This window comes from Filicampus tigris, chromosome 2, assembly GCF_054856515.1.
Source record: "Filicampus tigris isolate MCC_2025a chromosome 2, RoL_Ftig_1.0, whole genome shotgun sequence".
In the NCBI taxonomy this organism is placed as follows: Eukaryota; Metazoa; Chordata; class Actinopteri; order Syngnathiformes; family Syngnathidae; genus Filicampus; species Filicampus tigris.
This window is the reverse complement of record NC_141218.1, coordinates 14,161,439-14,179,135: the sequence shown is the minus strand read 5'-3', so window position 1 is coordinate 14,179,135 and position 17,697 is coordinate 14,161,439. Positions and strand designations below refer to the sequence as shown.

At 41.4% G+C, this 17,697-nt stretch overlaps 1 protein-coding gene across 3 annotated transcripts; it reads right to left on the bottom strand.

Annotated features, from left to right (window-relative positions):
- Window positions 1-795: 795 nt before the first annotated feature.
- gabra4 (gamma-aminobutyric acid type A receptor subunit alpha4) lies at window positions 796-16,745 on the bottom strand. 3 transcript variants are annotated; one of them, XM_086055768.1, is made up of 10 exons: window positions 16,333-16,745; window positions 15,978-16,124; window positions 15,754-15,872; window positions 14,993-15,060; window positions 12,495-12,715; window positions 11,290-11,372; window positions 8,938-9,081; window positions 8,483-8,635; window positions 5,199-5,455; window positions 796-2,638 (listed from the first exon to the last, which is right to left on the bottom strand). In XM_086055768.1, exons 2-10 carry the CDS (start codon window positions 16,070-16,072, stop codon window positions 2,096-2,098), a joined length of 1,683 nt encoding a protein of 560 aa, XP_085911894.1. In that variant the 5' UTR covers window positions 16,073-16,124; window positions 16,333-16,745; the 3' UTR covers window positions 796-2,095. The 3 variants fall into 3 exon arrangements, with proteins under 3 accessions (XP_085911894.1, XP_085911885.1, XP_085911903.1); XM_086055759.1 differs by having other exon boundaries at window positions 15,978-16,745; XM_086055777.1 differs by lacking the exons at window positions 14,993-15,060; window positions 15,978-16,124; window positions 16,333-16,745.
- Window positions 16,746-17,697: the final 952 nt, after the last annotated feature.

Genomic DNA, 17,697 nt, shown 5'->3' with positions numbered 1-17,697 from the left:
TTTGTGAGTCCACTTGGAGAAACGGCTGCATTTTGTGCAACATATATTTTTTCTACTAATGATAATAAAAGAATGGAAAAAAGGCGTTTTTTTTACCTGGTGAAAGAAGAATGTTTTCTTTCATTCGATAGTTTGGTGTATATACAATCATTGACCAAAATATCCTGCGAGTCTTGAAAATGTCAAAATGCTCTCAAATGGCTGGCAGTGAATGGGTTTTAACAGAAAGAGAAAAAAATGGGGCGGGGTGGGGTTATAGGGTAATATTTGAATATCATTGTATTTGTCATATGTTGTAATATGTTCATGTTTTTCTTGTTTTTTTTAAGGCAAAATCTGCAAATAAATCTGCCATTTTTTTCATATTTTAAATTAGCTAATATAAGCCAATTAAATCAGCTGGCCGAATAATCAGTCATGCCCAAACTATAACCCTTTAAGTAACTGATATTGGATCACAAAGAGTGGTTCAAAAACAATGCACCCGAAGTAGCATAATGTCCGTTGCATTGAAGCAGAAAAATGTGGCAAAAACTGTTTAATTTCTTGCACTCTGTAATTTCATCTATGTAAAGTGCTACAACAAAAAATTGATGAGTTTTTTTTTTGGGTGGCATTGAACAAATTAATGACATTTACATTCATTTCAATGGAGAACGGTGATTTGAGATACGAGTAGTCATTGGCCACATTAAGCTTGCATCTCAATGCACCACTGTATTTAGACCCACCCACGTATGAATTATGTCTGGTATGATGGAGCTTTAGAATAAATACAAAACATTCACCACCCACTCACCTGACAACTTTATTGTTGCAATGATGGACCAGCCGGAAATCGTTTTTCTGTGCTATTCAATCACATGACGTGAGGTAAACCCTTGCACAATTCTCATCCGCACATTCAACTGCTATTGTTGTAGAAGAGAGAAAACAAGCGTATTATAATGCTAATTAATAATGTGACCTTACTATTTTCTGTCTGCCGGATCCTCCAATTGTTAATTTCAAGTGTTTGGCTATAGAATGATTGAGTTACTCCATCTAGTACAAGATTGATGCTTGGTGAGTAAGTGCTGTACAAGATGATTATCATAGATGATCAAGATCAGACCAAAGCTCCTTTTTGCCTTTGGAATTCAAAACGAACCCAAATATATTTCACTTTATTTCACTTCTGTCTTTTCACCAGAGTTCAGGGGTATTTCTTAACAACTTGAGCTCCATTTTCGTAGACAGTGCACCTGCACCACGCATATCCTGAATTTTGTATTATTTTTTTTATGCAAGGCTCGCTGCTCGGGTTTGCCAATGTGATTTGGGGAAATTGGGGGTGGGGGGGGGGGGGTACACACACACATAAATGATCAGGGGTGGGATGCAGTCTCCAAGTGCCCACTTAACAGCATAGGCGTGCTTCCGCCATGTCAAGACTGTAGTGCACTGGATTTAAAGGAAATAAAAGATTGGGCGTGATTAATGTCAGCTGTGGCCATTCCCACAGCAGCACAGACCTCCTTCTTGTAGATCCACCAGAATGTGCTCGCTTGCGCCTGCGAACCGCGCAGAGTTGACGCTGGTCACGAAAACAGAGCCCCTTAACTCTTTCTTACATTATAAAGGTTTGCTTTCATGTCATTAACAAGGTCTTAATATTCAAATATCAGGACGCCGTAATTAATCAAATCAATTATTATAAATAAATCTATTTACATAACTTGTACAATTTTAAAATGGCGGTGCACACATCCACAGAGATTGCCAGATGCAGGATAGAAAAATAGTAAATCTCATGCGTTATCTGGACTGCAGTGGTAGCCGGCGAAGACCTATAAATATACATTGAGCAAGATCAAAAGGGAAGAAAAACATAATCCAGTGTGCCAGAATTCATCTTTACGGTGAGTCAAATATTTTTTGTCATTTGTCTGATTTGTTCCCATGCTCGCTGTTAATGAAAACAACATGTGTTCTCTCAGGATATGAAGGTACTACTTCTGCTCTGGTTTTGGCAGCATATTCCTCACGTCGCTTATATTCCTTATTCGTTTCCCATCTGTGAAACAAAATGGTGCTTCATGCTTGTTGCCAGAGTCTAGCCTCCTTTAGCCACCATGGTGTCCTTGGATAGGTAAACCACCCAGTATACCATGTTAAACGCCCCAAAGGACACTGGGAAGAGGATCCGTGCATATTTGTCAATTTTGCTGGTTCCGCCCATCCCGGCAGTGGTGGGCTGGGAGCACGGTGTCTGCTTTATCTCCACTTTGTTCCCCATCATCTGGAGGCGCTCCAGTTTGGGCCCCAGCAGATGCTGCAAGGAAGCCGAGGCGCCGCCTTGCTCGCACGGCGTCGCCGGCGTCACGTCCGGCGTGGAAGCAGCAGCCTGGGGCGCGTTTTTCACAAGCTGTTTTTCTTCCGACGACGAAGCCACGCTGAGCACGCTCTCGGATTTGGGGCTGGAGCGGGAGAGGGTGGACGAGCTGCCGTTGACGCCGCTGTTTAAAGGTCTCAGCGGTCGGGCTCTCCCAACTCCTGAAATGTTGCTCGTGGACTGGGCTTGCTGGTGATTGCGCGAGTCTTGGTGGGAAATGTAATTCATCCGCTTCCTCAGGTTACCATTAGTGTCTGGGTTTTGCTGTGAACGCAAATAAGATTTGTATTAGTTCACACTAATGATGTGTTTAATAGTTGCTTTTGGATGTTGCATCATTTCTTAAATCATATACTCCTCACAAAAAGTTAGGGATATTTGGCTTTGGGGTGAAATTTCAAGGTGAACGTAGAATGCAACGTGACCTTTACAGGTGGATTTCATTCGACCTTGTCAAACTGTTCAATATTTCAGTCATTTTTGCACAACTTGCTACAGTCTAACAAGGAGCAGAATGCTGTCGTTTTTTTTGGTAATTTTAGTAAGCCACTTTTTTTTGTCTTACTTTGCTTTTAAATGTCTTTAACATTTTTTTTTTTTGGTAAATGCTTTTAAATGTTCTTTCAATTGTGTGTACCACGTTGAGTTACCTTATGTATGAAATATTAATACTATTTAAATAAAGCTACCTTGCCTTGCCTAGTGTTTTTCTTTCATTTCCAAGGTCCACTTTTCTTTCTTTCTGTGACTCTTCCAGTCTGGATTTATGTTGCGACATGCTGATGACACTCTGTGACCCACTAAGAAAAGGTTAAGTACTGTTGATCAATTTTTGGGTGTCGTCTTGGTCTTGTACTGTCAAAATGTGAACAGCATGATGAAAAGGACTCTTTAAACATCAAATCTCAATGGCCTAAGACATTTTTAGGTCAATTTATGTCTCAAACACCTTGTTGTTTTTGCCGTTAGGGTCCTTATTAGAGAACCGCAAAAAGTACAGAAACATTTGGAGTGTTTGAGATATTTGAAGAAAAAAAACAACCTTCTAATTTGAAGTAATAATGCTTCACAAGTGGACAAAATCTTTTTTCAAATTTCAGAAATGTGTCCACATGTGCATGTATCCTATTTTTTTTAACCGCAAAAGTCCCTGGCACCCTGCTGCACTATCAAGTTTGTTGGTGCAATGTAAACCTTGTCATATTGATCTGATTACGGAGGCCCTCACACAGATGGCCTCCATCAAAAAGCAGACATCAGAGTAGGCAATGCAGATGTCACGTTTCAAGGATTTCACTCATTTCACACAAGCTTAAGACAGAAAGTAGGTAGTACTGCATCGCATTGGTAATGCAGTATAGAGTCAAAGAAGCTTATCCTTTGGGAGTTGATGTTTTCGAGCAGGCAAGAGTGCGAAGCTGCCTGGCACTAAAGCATTTGCAGAAATAATCCACCCCCACCCAACCTCTGAAACTGAAAATATTCAATGTTATTGTGTCCAAAGCGGATATCGGAGTTGCGAATGTCTTTGCTTGTCATCACGAAAGGTGTGAAATGGTATCAAAGTGGACCCATCACACAATGACCGTTGCGTCAAATCTTTTCTAGGGTCAACAAGACCTGCTTTTGAGTCAAACAGCATTTCCACCCGCCAGCAGCGGAGCATCTCCGAAACCTATACAGATGCAACCAGGCTGTGTTGCCGTGGCAACCTACTTAATCCACTGAAGTGCTGTTGTCACCCAACTGCATTCAAGCGTGATTACACCATAGTGGGATTTGGACTGGAGGGGGCAACTTAAAGAAGTCAGTTAAAAAAAAAAAAAGAAAAAAGACATATGCATTACTGAGCACTGATTTTTACAATAAGCACTTGAATATGACAGAACCATCTCTCCAATCACATTACATGTGAACAAAGCTTTAAGAAAGCTTTTAACAGCTTAGTCATATGAATTCAGTCCTCCACTTTCATGCTAATTTCTGACAGTATTTTAGAAATAACCGTGAGAAATACTATGTCTTATGTGATGTCTTTAATTAAAGTGAGGAAGTCTTTATTCTGTCTTTTCCCCCCTCACCTTCACATACATATTCTTTCACTTTGAATAATGTATGGCGGCATCTAAGGGCCTGATATTTTTATCATGAATTATCCTATTCATACCTCGTAATTACGAATATATTTTACTACATTTATATATTTGAAAAAAATAACTGTTATGAAAGAGAGATTTTCCACCATTTCACGTTATTTCATGTCTGTGTCTGAAATAGGATATCTCTTTGTACATTCTCCAATAATGGCTTCCCATATGGAATGTAATTATGGGTAGCAAGGCAAAGCCTTCTCATTGGTTGTTTAGGATCAGCGTTTTAATAGTACATGCATGTGAACAATGAGTGCTCTATAAACGTCAAAAATCTTGTGCGGCGCGAGGCTTACGCAGACCTCACGTTGACGAGCACAGGCCGGCGGATCTGCAAGAGGTAGGGTTGCGCAGCTGTGGGAGGTATAATTGAAGAACGAGAACCATTGTTTGCCCATTTACAAACGTAATTTGAATTAAATTCTATGAAGTCAATGTAACCCCAGTGTCTAAATATCCAGCCAACCATTTTCGACACCCTAGATTGTGTTTTAGGTTAAGGTTCATTTATTGGACCTATAATCTCATCCTTCCTTATCTCTGTGATGGCCACTTGAGGTCATTCAAAGGTCCAGTAAGCACGTTTTGTGACAGATGTGCTGTGTAAGTGCTCCTCCAAGTAAAGTGCTATCAGATTATCTGCCACGCTTATCTTTGGGCGACACGACATTTACCTGCAGCACTTCCTCCATGTCCTTGACCTTGACTGGTGTGGTTTGAGGTACAGGGGGGCATTTTGCCGGCTTCTTTTTGGCCCGTTCAAGCTGCGCATTGGTGAAGTAGTTGACGGCAGCAAACTCAATAAGGGCTGAGAAGACGAAGGCGAAACAGACCGCAATGAACCAATCCATCGCCGTGGCGTACGACACCTTGGGGAGGGAGTGGCGAGCGCTGATGCTGAGAGTCGTCATGGTCAGCACGGTGGTGATGCCTTCAGGGGTTCAAAAAGAGAGTTGGTAATGAAATAAATGACAGGAGTGATGTGATGTCAGATGTTGAATTCAGTTTGCTTTAGGATTAAGGGAAGTGAACTCAGCTAACCCAACTGACACATTAAAGCAAGCACAACGGCTCTAATGTATGTCGAAAATAGAAACTGCATCAAACGCACTTTGTCACATTTATAAGGAGTGTTTCAAGTCCAACACTGTGTTTCGACGAATGAGTAATCCATTACATTTATCTTCATTACTGGTAAACTGGAGCCTGTCCTAGTTGATTTAGGGCGAAAGGTGGTGGACTACTGGACTAGTTGTAGTTGCCAGTCAATCATGGGAATGTAACATGACAGGCCATTAAAAATACTATCTTTGTGTTTTGGTAATTAAATCCATCCATCCATCCATTATCTATACCGCTTGTCCTCACTAGGGTCGCGGGCGTGCTGGAGCCTATCCCAGCTGTCTTCGGGCAGTAAGCGTGGGACACCCTGAATTGGTTGCCAGCCAATCGCAGGGCACACAAGAGACAAACAAACATCCGCACTCACAATCACACCTAGGGGCAATTTAGAGAGTCCAATCAACTTACCATGCATGTTTTTGGAATGTGGGGGGAAACCGGAGTTCCCGGAGAAAACCCACGCAGGCACGGGGAGAACATGCAAACTCCACACAGGGAGGCCGGGGCCGGGATCGAACCCACGACCTCTGAGCTGTGAGGCGGACGTGCTAACCAGTCGACCTGGTAATTAAATATGGGGAACATTTTATTGTGCTACTCTCTGACATAATTTACAAAATGCAGTGTTTAAATGACTGACTAAAAATGTTGGGTTGTTTTCCTAATCCATTCACTGGGTAGCTGTGGACTTTGATCAGATTGGACAATTTCTACCCAAGGTTGGGTTAATTATTTAGGCCTAGCCTGGTCAAATCCTCAACCAAATGTGCTGGGTATAAATAGCGCAGCAAGGGCATGTTTGTGTCCACAGATGGAAAACATTTTCTGAATAACCACCGAGATGAATGGACAGTCAACCCATGACTGTCTGTGCAGTGCAAAAACCCAACACAATTATTCTTTGTTTTTGTTCTGTTGTGGTTTTTATTTAACTAATTCATAGTATTTTTTAATTACTATTTTTGTAATTTAGTACAGTGATTCCCTACTGGCGTGTCAGGAACCAAAAGTGGGTCATGGATTCATTATGGGTGGGTCGCGGGTAGGTAGGAAAAAAATATAGAGGATCCTTCATTTATGAAGTACCAAAATATGACTCAATGCTTTTCATTGTTTTATATTGTTGGTTTTTTTTGCACAAATACTGGACTGTAATTATGACTTTACTATTGTGTTAGTGTGTATGTTTAAAATACAAAATACACATTTTCAAAGGCAATTTCTTTTCAACAATACATTTCCTTTACTGTCCTTGACTTATATAAAAGTGGGTCGCGATTAGAGGCAATAAGAAAATATGGTTCCCAGAGTGACAGTCGAGAACCACTAATTTAGAGGACAATTATTTATTAGCCAAACTCAGTCTATTCACTCTGTGATATATAATGTAACAAAGCCATAGGCACAGATGAACTAAATTAAAAAGGTGTGCATGACAGCACTAAAGGACACATTGTAATGAATGTGATGGAATGTCACATTGTCGCTGTCACGGTGCCATGGAAAAATAGACGAGATGAATGCGTAGGCGAGAGTGTATACAAGGTCATGTATACATGACCTACAAAAATGGAAAGATGCTCTCTCTTTAAGCTAACAGTGCACCGCTCGTCCTCTGTGTCTTTAACTAATAGCAATAATTGAATTGAGAGAAAATCCCCTTTACATTGGCAGTCTAGAACATTCTGTGTGCCACAGAGTCCTTCCTCAACATAAATGCATCCTATTGCAACTGGGGGTGACCGCTATATAATTGCGTGTCAATCACAGGCAAGCAAATGAAAATGCTAAGACTAATGTAGCTTGTGGAGTTCAGTACATTGGCTTGTAAGCAAAATTATTTGGTAGGCCCTACTTTTGCATTAAAAGGGAGAGAAAAAAACCCCACAATGGTCACTGCAATAACTTGGAATTTGCTAAATTGCTAAAAATAAATTATATTAGACATGTCACAAAGCTTCTTGGAGAATGTCCTTCATAAGAGCCTGAGAATTTTTTTTGCGTTTCAATAATAGCATTGGTTATACAATCGAGTTCAAATGTTACTTAAAAGGTTTTGACCATTGACCATATAATATTAACAATGCTTTTATGATGGCAAAAAATATATATATTTCTATTTAGTATCCCGGGTGAGATTGAGTTCACCCTTTTTTGCTTTTTGTTGAGCTGAACTCAAACAGCTAAGATACAGGTAACATGACAAAACAGGAAACACAAATCTAATCCAAACAAAGTCAACAAAAATGCTAATCATGGCACGAGGCATAGCAAAATTAATTAGTGCAACACTATCATTATTAACATCATGTAATAGGCTTCACGAGGGCATTGCGAATCTTTAAGATCAACGACAACAACAAAACAAACAAAGTGTTGTGTTAAAGTCGACTGGGAAAGGCTCCCCCTCCCCATAACCAAAAATCTGTAGCCCCTCTGATTTATTTGTATACTCGCTTAAATGTATTCTTGAACGTACTCTCAGATCACAGGCAACCATATTTAAATATAGAATTTGATTCAAAGACAAATGTTTTTCTCTGCTTGTGTATGTTCAACTGTGTTAAGCAAGAGAGAAAAGTTGTTAGAATTGTTTCGTAATTTGCTGTTTGAAGTACACATCTTCTATCACCATCATTTTAGTGGTCTCCACTGTACTTAAAAGGTGCAGCAAAATGACTCTGGTTCATGTCTAATCTTAGTTTTCAAAGAACACTGTGTATCAATACAGCAGCTCTTGATGTCTGCTGTAATTACGGTACACAGAGAGAGTAGGCACTCCAAGCAAATTAACAGCCAGCCAAAAGGTTGAACACAATGAGTGAGGTCCACGTACCGAAAACTGTGCGCGCCGGCACCGACTCTTTATTTATCCAGAAGGACACTTGAGAGAGGATTACTGTCATTATGCAAGGGATATATGTCTGAATCATGAAGTAGCCCATTTTTCGTTTCAAGTGGAAGAAGACCGTCATCACCACATATTCACCTGCAGGATCAACACGGAGGAATCAACAAAACATTCAGACAGGTCGCATTCTGACAGATCTCACTCACGAAAGCTTTGAACAGTTGATGTTTTTTTGGTCATCATTTTTATTTTCAAACATTTTCACTCAAGAGGATTGGGGCCAACCACGTCATCTTGAGGCTGCTAAAATGTTTGTTTAAATTTTCTCATGTGATACATGAAGACAGCTGAATGTCCCTTGCGCCGAAGAAAAGGGAGCACAACACACGGCGGCGGCACTCAGGCAACGTGGAAATGGGAAAAGTCAGCGCTAGTCTCACCTGTGATGGATTTAATGGTTTCACTGGAGACTGTCTGGCCGATGAGATCGTACTGAACCAAGCTAGACGACTCGGGAGGGACCTCCACAGAGTGCTCAGGCCCTTTGGTCCAAGTATAGATCATCTCTGTTTTCGGATAGGCATCTGTGCAGAGTAAAGACACATCACTGAGTGTAAAGTGGCTAAAGCTGTGACTGAACAAACTTTCAGGACTCGCTTAACTTAAGTACTGACTTGATTTGACTTGCTTGATTTTTGCCAAAGAAACTTGCTTGAAACTTGAAGGTTAAGCCTTACTTTTGGATGTAGATATAATGACTTGGAAATGTAGACACTCACCTGAAAGAAGGCTACGGGGTCAAGCATTTTTAAAGGCTAGTTCAAAGTTAGATATTGGTGATAAATATCGAGCTACATTCATAAAAATGAAACATTGGATAAAGTGAAAATTTAAGTCATCCATCACATCTAATATTTTAGCTTTGAATTGTAAATAATTCATCGAGCACTTCACGTTAACTAATTTTTTAATATGAAGCAAATAAGTGGAGTGGTCCTAAATTCAATTGACTTCATTAATTAATGCCAATGCTCAAATGCTTTAACCTGAAGGTAATTATTACATGATATAAACCATTTTTGAAAGTAGTAACAAACTATTTTTTAAAGTTGTCTCACATATAGAGTCTGTACTTTTTTACTTATATTTAAAGGGGGAAGTCAACCCAAACATATTTTTTTCCAGAATATGTTCTATGTAGGACCACTGGTCTAAACATGGCATTCTGATTAATATTGCGTTTGTGGAATATGAGAAATCCACCCGATTTTAGCTAGCTCAGGGGGCGGCCATTTTGTCACATCTGTCGACTGAAGACTCACGGCTCAGCTTCAGAAAACAGGTGACCCGTGATTGGTCGTTATCTGAGCCCTGAGCAACTGTGATGTCATTTTCAGTCGACAGAAGTGACAAAAATGTCTTTACAATAATATGTTATATGTGCTTCCACAAGTCTAAACATGCATTCTGATTAATATCGCATTTGTGGAATATGCGTTTTTTAGCCATCTCAGGGGCCGGCCAGTTTGCTACTTTCTGTCAACTGAAAATGACATCAAAGTTGCTCAGGGCTTGAGTACCGACCAATCACGGCTCACCTGCTTTCTGAAGCTGAGCCATGATTGGTCGTTACCTAAGCCCTGAGCAACTGTGATGTAATTTTCAGTTGACAGAAGTGACAAAACGGCCGCCACTTGAGATGGACAAAAACGGGGGGCTTCTACCACTTAACTCATATTCCACAAACACAATATCAATCAGAATGCTGTGTTTGGACTAGTGAGGCTGCATAGAACATATTATTGGAAATAAATTATTGGAAAGAAATTTGGGGGGGGAGAGACTGTCACTTTAAGCACAGGCATTGGAACAGTGCCACCAGCTTTTACCAGTCCTTTTTTTATTATCTGTAATTGAGTACAGAGTACTTTTGGCAACTCCGCTGACATCTCTGCAAAAAAAAAAAAAAAAAAAAGCCATTAATCCTGTTATGAGACTGACTTAGTTCATATCAAGATGGCATTTTATGTCTTAATGTCTCCCTCATATTGCTTTGGCCACTCAATAAATGCACAACAAAATGACAGCTGCCTTCCACTCCCTATGGGACTCCGCACCAGCAGGATACCAACTGGGCTGCCAAAATGAAATGACTCTGGTGTGTCATGGAGTGTGCATACAAGTCCAGATGGAGAAGCAAAAAAGAGAGTGTGGGGGAATGAAGGCAGAGGAGAAAGAGGGGGGAAATGAGCGCACGCACACACTCACGCCAGATATGGAAAATAGCTGCATAGGTCTTTGCTATCCTCGGGCACAGGAATGGATTCTGACCTTTCCTTTGCTTCAGGCCACATCACATCCAGGGTCGTTTCCTCTTGACTGGAGGTGAGCACCAAGAGGACGAGGAAGGGGGAAAGGATGACAATAACCGAAAAATGGGAATTTGTCCTCTACAATGTCATCATGCTGTGTAATTGACAGAGATTGGCCAAGAGCAAAGGCAAACGAGATTTCCATTCCTTGTTTCTCTTTTGCAGATAAAATCTCTAAATGGCTGCTTCTCTCTGATTAGAATGAGCTGCTCTATTTGAGGAGCTACATTAATTGAGATAAGGCATTTTTGCTGACCAGAAGACCCGCAATAAACAATGGTGCTGAGTTGAGTTTTCATTGTTCACTGCTAAGTGCAACAATGACATACACTACGTCATTGCTTTTCAGCAAAGAATCCATTTCAGCGCCAAAATGGGAACAGTCGTGTGATTGAGGGGTTTTTTTTAAGCAAAACTTACAGCTTCCAAACTTGAGGGGGCACGCATGTCCATCCATAGGGAAGTCCACAAGCTTCATGGGACATTCTGCGCTAATTGTCAATCTGTTAAGCAAAAGACAGAAGAAAGGGAGACAGTGAAAGACTGACAAAGAAACACACACACTGTTTCTGAAATAACCAAACACATGTCCCCCTGGGTAAAATTTGCATTTTTATGCGAATACCAAAAGACAATCATTCACATTGTTACCATGTATCGGAATTATATCGTTATTGTTCAATGAAAAAGCATATAACACGGAAATCATAAATACATTATGCTAAAAAATAACTAAATGTACATTTGTGGAGTGAGGTACATGCTTTTCAATAGACGGCGATAAATGCTTCTCTTTGTTTTGTTAACTTCTATCATAATAGCAGCACCATGGCTCAACACATTGCAGGGCTGTATTTTTGGGATTGCCGTACATCCTGGGGTAATTTCACAAATGGGCGCCGGCCCGGTGGATCCACGAAAGGGAGGGCTGCTCCACTGTGTAAGTGGTCACGGCTGCCTTCAATCATGGCCAATCAAAGTGGCTTCTTTCAATCCCTTTAAATGCAGCGCGCTCGTTGCTAACTGGAGTCATCTGCTCCGTGAAGTGGGGACTTGGAGAACCTTGATCATTCATGATCCCCCCTCATAGTTGTACCACCCAGTGAGATGATTTAAAAAATATAATTTGTATAATTATAATTATAATAATTAGTATAATTAATAAAATAAAGGTTTGATGCCTGCTGGGCACGTATTTATGAATAAAATGTGTCACGTTAGGCTAGCTGTCCGCCCTGCGCCAGTTAGACATGGTCGTTAGGTATAAGGTTTGGACTGACTTTCTGCCAGCAAAGTGTCACTCCGCAAAGCGCATCCCCAAGACACTCCTTCTGCTGTGCCGACCAGCCCAGCTTAGTGGAAACCGGTCTGCCAAATAGACAAACATGCACAGAGAGCCAAGATCAGGATCCGCCAGCTTTAGCGCCGCGGTGCAGATGCGCTGAAAACAAAAATAGAATCCTAGAGTTTTAAGTTTTAAAGCTCAAGACTATTCACACCAAGTATGGACGTCATGGATGGCTCTCGCAGGAAATCACAGTTTGAAATCTGACGAGCTATGAATTATTGACTCGCTTTCTGGATGCCAAATGAAATACAACCCATGAAAGTTCATCTCACAGGACCTCATTGTGTAGAGAATGGTCCCATTCTTCATAATGCGGAACAGTTTGTTGGGCGCCGTCATGTTGTGGGCCACTGACTTCTTGCCGTTCCTGAAGAAAGTGTCTGGCGTCCAAACTTTGGTCACCATCAAGTTGTTCAGCCTTAAAATCTCAATTGGACCCTCATACATTAACCTGCGGTCCACCCACGTCTGTCGAAAGAACACGTCCATTGTGTACTCCTAACACAGGGAAATGGACAAACAAGGCAAAAAATCTGTTTACATTTTCAATTTATTTAGTTGACTGAGACTGATTGTACACTGCTCAAAAAATAAAGCGAAACTAAATCCCATATGCCGGATGTTCCCAGCAGGCCCACTAGTTGAAACACGGCATTCTGATTAATATTGATTGCATTTGTGGAATATGAGTTACACAGCAAAATACACCCCTTTTTAGCCATCTCAGGGGGCGGCCATTTTGTCACTTCTGTCGACCGAAAATGACATCACAAATTCTCAGGGCTCAGGTAACGACCAATCATGGCTTAGCTTCAGAAAACAGGTCGCCCGTGATTGGTCGTTACCCTGAGCAGTTGTGATGTCATTTTCAGTCGACAGAAGTGACAAAATGGCCGCCCTCAGACATGGCTAAAAACAGGTGGATTACCTCTTATTCCACAAATGTAATATTTATCTGAATGCGTTCTTTCAACTGGTGGGCTTGTATAGAACATATTCTAGAAAAAAATATGTTTGGGTTGACTTTCCCCTCTAATGCTCGCAATATTATACTAACAGTCACTACCAAAAGACTGCATATTCTCAGTGGAACTCTTTAATGGAAGCCAGAAAGATCAAGACACGGCTGTGGAGCCCTTGTCTGCCAGATACGGAAGAAGGTCTAATCGGTCCAAAATGATTCCAACTCTTATACTGTTTTGGCCGCCTCTGCCTCGGCCGTGTGACAACGTGAGACTCAATGGTCTTAACTGGTTTCACTAGTAAGTTTGCAAAGGTGCAGATAGATAGGAAGATGTTGAGCCGGGAAAAAGGTCACAGTGACACAACGGCCAAACTCCAATCACCTATCTACTTATGTGCCAAAGAGGCTTAATCTAACAATCAGAGGAAACCCAATTTGTGATTCAAATTCATATGCAAAATAAAATAAATTTGAAGTTCGAGCTCCCTAAAGCATCTACGGAAGCTCCTGATGTGACGACCAATGTTTCCTAGGGGAGATCCTCTCAAAACTGGATCAGGGCATCTGTCGGCACGACAGTCCGTGGTGTGGCATGGGGGCTGTTGCTGCAATACATTAATCCCAAAGACGCTTATTTGGATGAAGGTGTGTGGAATGGATGAGCCCAACCAGGAACTGCTAACACGCTCCACCACATGAGTCATTGTCACGCACCAGAAGGAACCAAGGGTCCATTCGAAACAGCAGATTTTCTGACCCTTTGGGCAGAGGAAGGTCATGTGATGCAGACACCACGTCACGCTACCACTAGTGTCTTGCTGCAATTTCCACTCCTTTCCTCTAGTTGTCTGTCTCATTTTCATAACAGCGGATGAAATCAAATTTGCAATTGTTATTGTTTCCTAAAACGGGGTACACTATTAACGATAACTATAAAAAAGATTATCTTGACCAACAGTTTGAGAGAGTGATTTTCTCTCCCCTTTCCCCTGAGAAAACAGTTAAGACCAACAACTGTAGAAGTTGATGCTGTTTAATAATCCAAGTTGGAAAACCTTTTGTTCAGGCAAGCCATGCACTCTGTGATCGTGACGTGAAACGGAACGATAAAGAAAACTCACACTGTTGCCGGACACAAATAGAAGAGCAAAAGGTTGACTGTTTGGATAATGTGCCTCCCAAGTCGTTCACTCGCTCAAAAAGGACAAGGAAAAGATTTTGCACACACGTTGTAGTTATCACAAAGACTAACAGTTTGCCTTTTTCTTCTATCTCTTCTTTGTCTCACAGGTCAGTCTTTATACAATGCAGTGATTCCATTTTGTGTGGTATTAATGCTTCTGTTGGTACCCAGGCTCACTTGTGGTACAGAAAAGAATTACTGGCCAAGTACAGTTGGGTTGTATCACGTTTTTGTACTTTTTTCCTGTATTTAGGTGCAGTGCTAATGTTCAAGTTGTGCATCATGTTACAGTGACTTAATAATAATAATATTTTTCACAAACACTTACACCTACTATGCTACTGTATTTTAATGTTAGTCATGAATGACTATGGTGGTACTTGGAGCACTTGATATTTTTTTAGGTGGTACCTGGTGTAGCACACACTTGCCAATTTTATATTGTGGTGTGTGATGTCTCTCACGTTTTTAGAATTGGTTAAGATGCAAAACATCTGTATGTTTGTACCCCACTTAACTGGACGGGTGATATTCAAGAAACACATTTGACTGTGATGATTCCCTGTTTTTTGAGCAGTGGATTTGAGTGAAATACAATATCTGTGGTTGTAACAATTGAAGTGCATACCATTTCAACATCTGAGACTGGGCCAAAACTTGTCACATAAATGTCTGTCTTGACCTCAGTCACGGGACCTGATGAGACAGTAAATCACATGTTCAACTTCAAATGAACCTCAAGTTGAAACCCAACAGTCTTATTCACACTTAATATTTTGTGTCTACACCCTCTATCTCCTCATAGGCCTTTAGTTTGTCAGGATGAAGTCAAAAGGCGTCTGCCTAATGGATGTAAAAAAAAAAAGCTTGTAAAATATAATCCTGTTTGATTTTTCCCCCCCTCTAGTGAATGAATGTGTACTTGACTGAAGTCTTTGCAGCGGGGATAAGCTCCAGTGGAGATGTGCTATAATGCAACGTATACACGCACATATAGTTTCAGACATGCTCGAGAGACAAATCTGCACTTTTTAGCACTTGAACTGTGTATTAAGCGTTTGTCCCGCAATGCGATTATGTAACCACACTGGGTTAAACGTGCGAGCTTATATGGAAAAGTATGATATACCGTTTAACATTATTGCGTGGGACGTGATGTCCCGTGTGGAGGTCGAATTAATCCACGGTGGGAGGGATGTCGTCACAAAGTTCCAAAAGGATCACTGCGTCATTTATTCGATCGATTTTATTCATGAAAACACATGTTTAATGAAAATTAAGTTAATGTTGAGTTGGCTGTCTGCAGTAATTAAACGGTGCCTTGGTTTGCATAAAATGTGTGCGTTAATTGGTAAAAGTATATCATGATAGAATTTAAAATAATTTTACCTCCGAATCCAGGTCTCAGCCTGTTATCGTAACCGTCTAGAAGTCGGTCTAAAATCCGCGTAAAATTCTCCGGATAGATCCTTTCATCCTTCCGTGTCTGTCCTGTGGTGCTCTTAACACTAGACAGGAAAATGGAACAATTTAGAGGTTAAAAAAAAGAAAAAGAAAAAGAAAAAGGGAAAAAGGGGGAAGTTACGGTAACCCACTGAAAATTTGGGACTCACCAAGTCGTCAAAGACAAAAAGTAGAAAAGAGTCGTAGCAAGAATAAAAACGGGGTGCATCGTCGTCACCATCGCCTTTGTACTGACAGGAAGCATCTTCGCATGCCATACTTCAAGCTTCTTCACATCTCCTCACTTCCAGGTGCCTCTACAGGGAGGAGAAGGAGGAGAGGTCAGAAGGAGCAGCGGCGCACAGACGGAGCAAGTTTTCCCAGCCGCAGCCTCTCCTTCGCCTCCGCCGCAGACGCGCCTTCAAGCCTGGTCACACCTCCCTCCAGCCTGGATTTCAGCTGCTGCTCCTTTCCTTTACACTTGCATCCACAGAAAGAATAAAATCCGCCTTTTCCTTCACTCACTTTGCTTAGACGTGTCACCCTCCCTTCCTTACAGCTTGCCTGTGCTGCTTTCCTGTTCTCTCTCGTCTCGCTCAAACATGCTTTGGTCAATAACGCTTTACGTGACCCTGACATTTACAACATAAAGCAAAGATCATCTTGTCAACACTCAGCTCGGCATTTGGTGCTTCCTGACAGTTTAGCTGTGACCTCCCTTGCTGCTTTGCATTTGACACATATAAGGCGTTCTCCCCTCAGAGTTTCTTTACACAACTTTAGCCTGATGGAAAAGACACCAGGGAAAAGCAGATACTTCTCTTGTATGTTCTGTAGGTTCAAAATGTTCAAGGAACACTACAACTACAGGCAGTTGTCAAGCTTCTGGGTTTGAATTCCAGCTCCAGCCGTCCTGTGCGGCGTTTGCATGATCTTTCTGTCCTTTGCTTCTCCGGGCAGTGGCATGCAAAGGGGGAGCGGCAGGCTGCCGATGTCCAACCCTTGCCTTGGTTAATTAAACAGGCAACTTTAAAGGGGAAGTCAAGAATATGTTCTATGCAAGCTCACTAGTTGAAACAAGGCTTTCTGATAAATATTGCGTTTGTAGAATAAGAGTCAATCCACCCGTTTTTAGCCATCTCTGGGGGCGGCCATTTTGTCACTTCTGTCGGCTGAGAATGAATCCCAACTGCTCAACGACCAATCACGGCTCAGCTTCAGAAAAAAGGGCAGCCGTGATTGGTCGTTACCTGAGCCTTGAGCATGCTGCAATGTCATTTTCAGTCAACAGAAGAGACAAAAGGGCCACCCCATGAGATGGCTAAAAAGGGGCGGATTTTGCTGCTTAACTCATATTCCACAAACACAATATTAACCAGAATTCTGTGTTTCAACTAGTGGGGCTGCTGGGAACATATTCTTGAAAAAAATGTGTTTGGGTTGATTTCCACTTTAAGGAACATTTCAAGATTATTTCGCTTATAAGTGTTAAAAAAGAAAAGTAAAATACTTAACGGGATTCAATTTCCCATGAACCACCATGCAACATCTGCTTCGTCAACAGTTTATCTTTTGACAGTCTGAAATGGATATTCTAGGATCTGTCTACCCTGCAATGGTGTTAGACGTGGTGTGAGCGGGCGTAAGGTGTTGATCAATTTTCTGGCACCAAATTGTCACTCCGCCAGGTACATCTCTAAAACACTCCTTCTGCTGCACCAGCCCACCCAGCTTGGCAGGCACCAGTCCACCAAATTGGCAAACACACGGGGCAGCCCTGCGCTGATGCGAATATTGCGATCCAACGGCATTTGCGCCACGGTGCAGATGCACTATCAAGGCACCTTTGAGGCAAAAATGTCGGCCATTTTTTGCAAATTATACAGACTT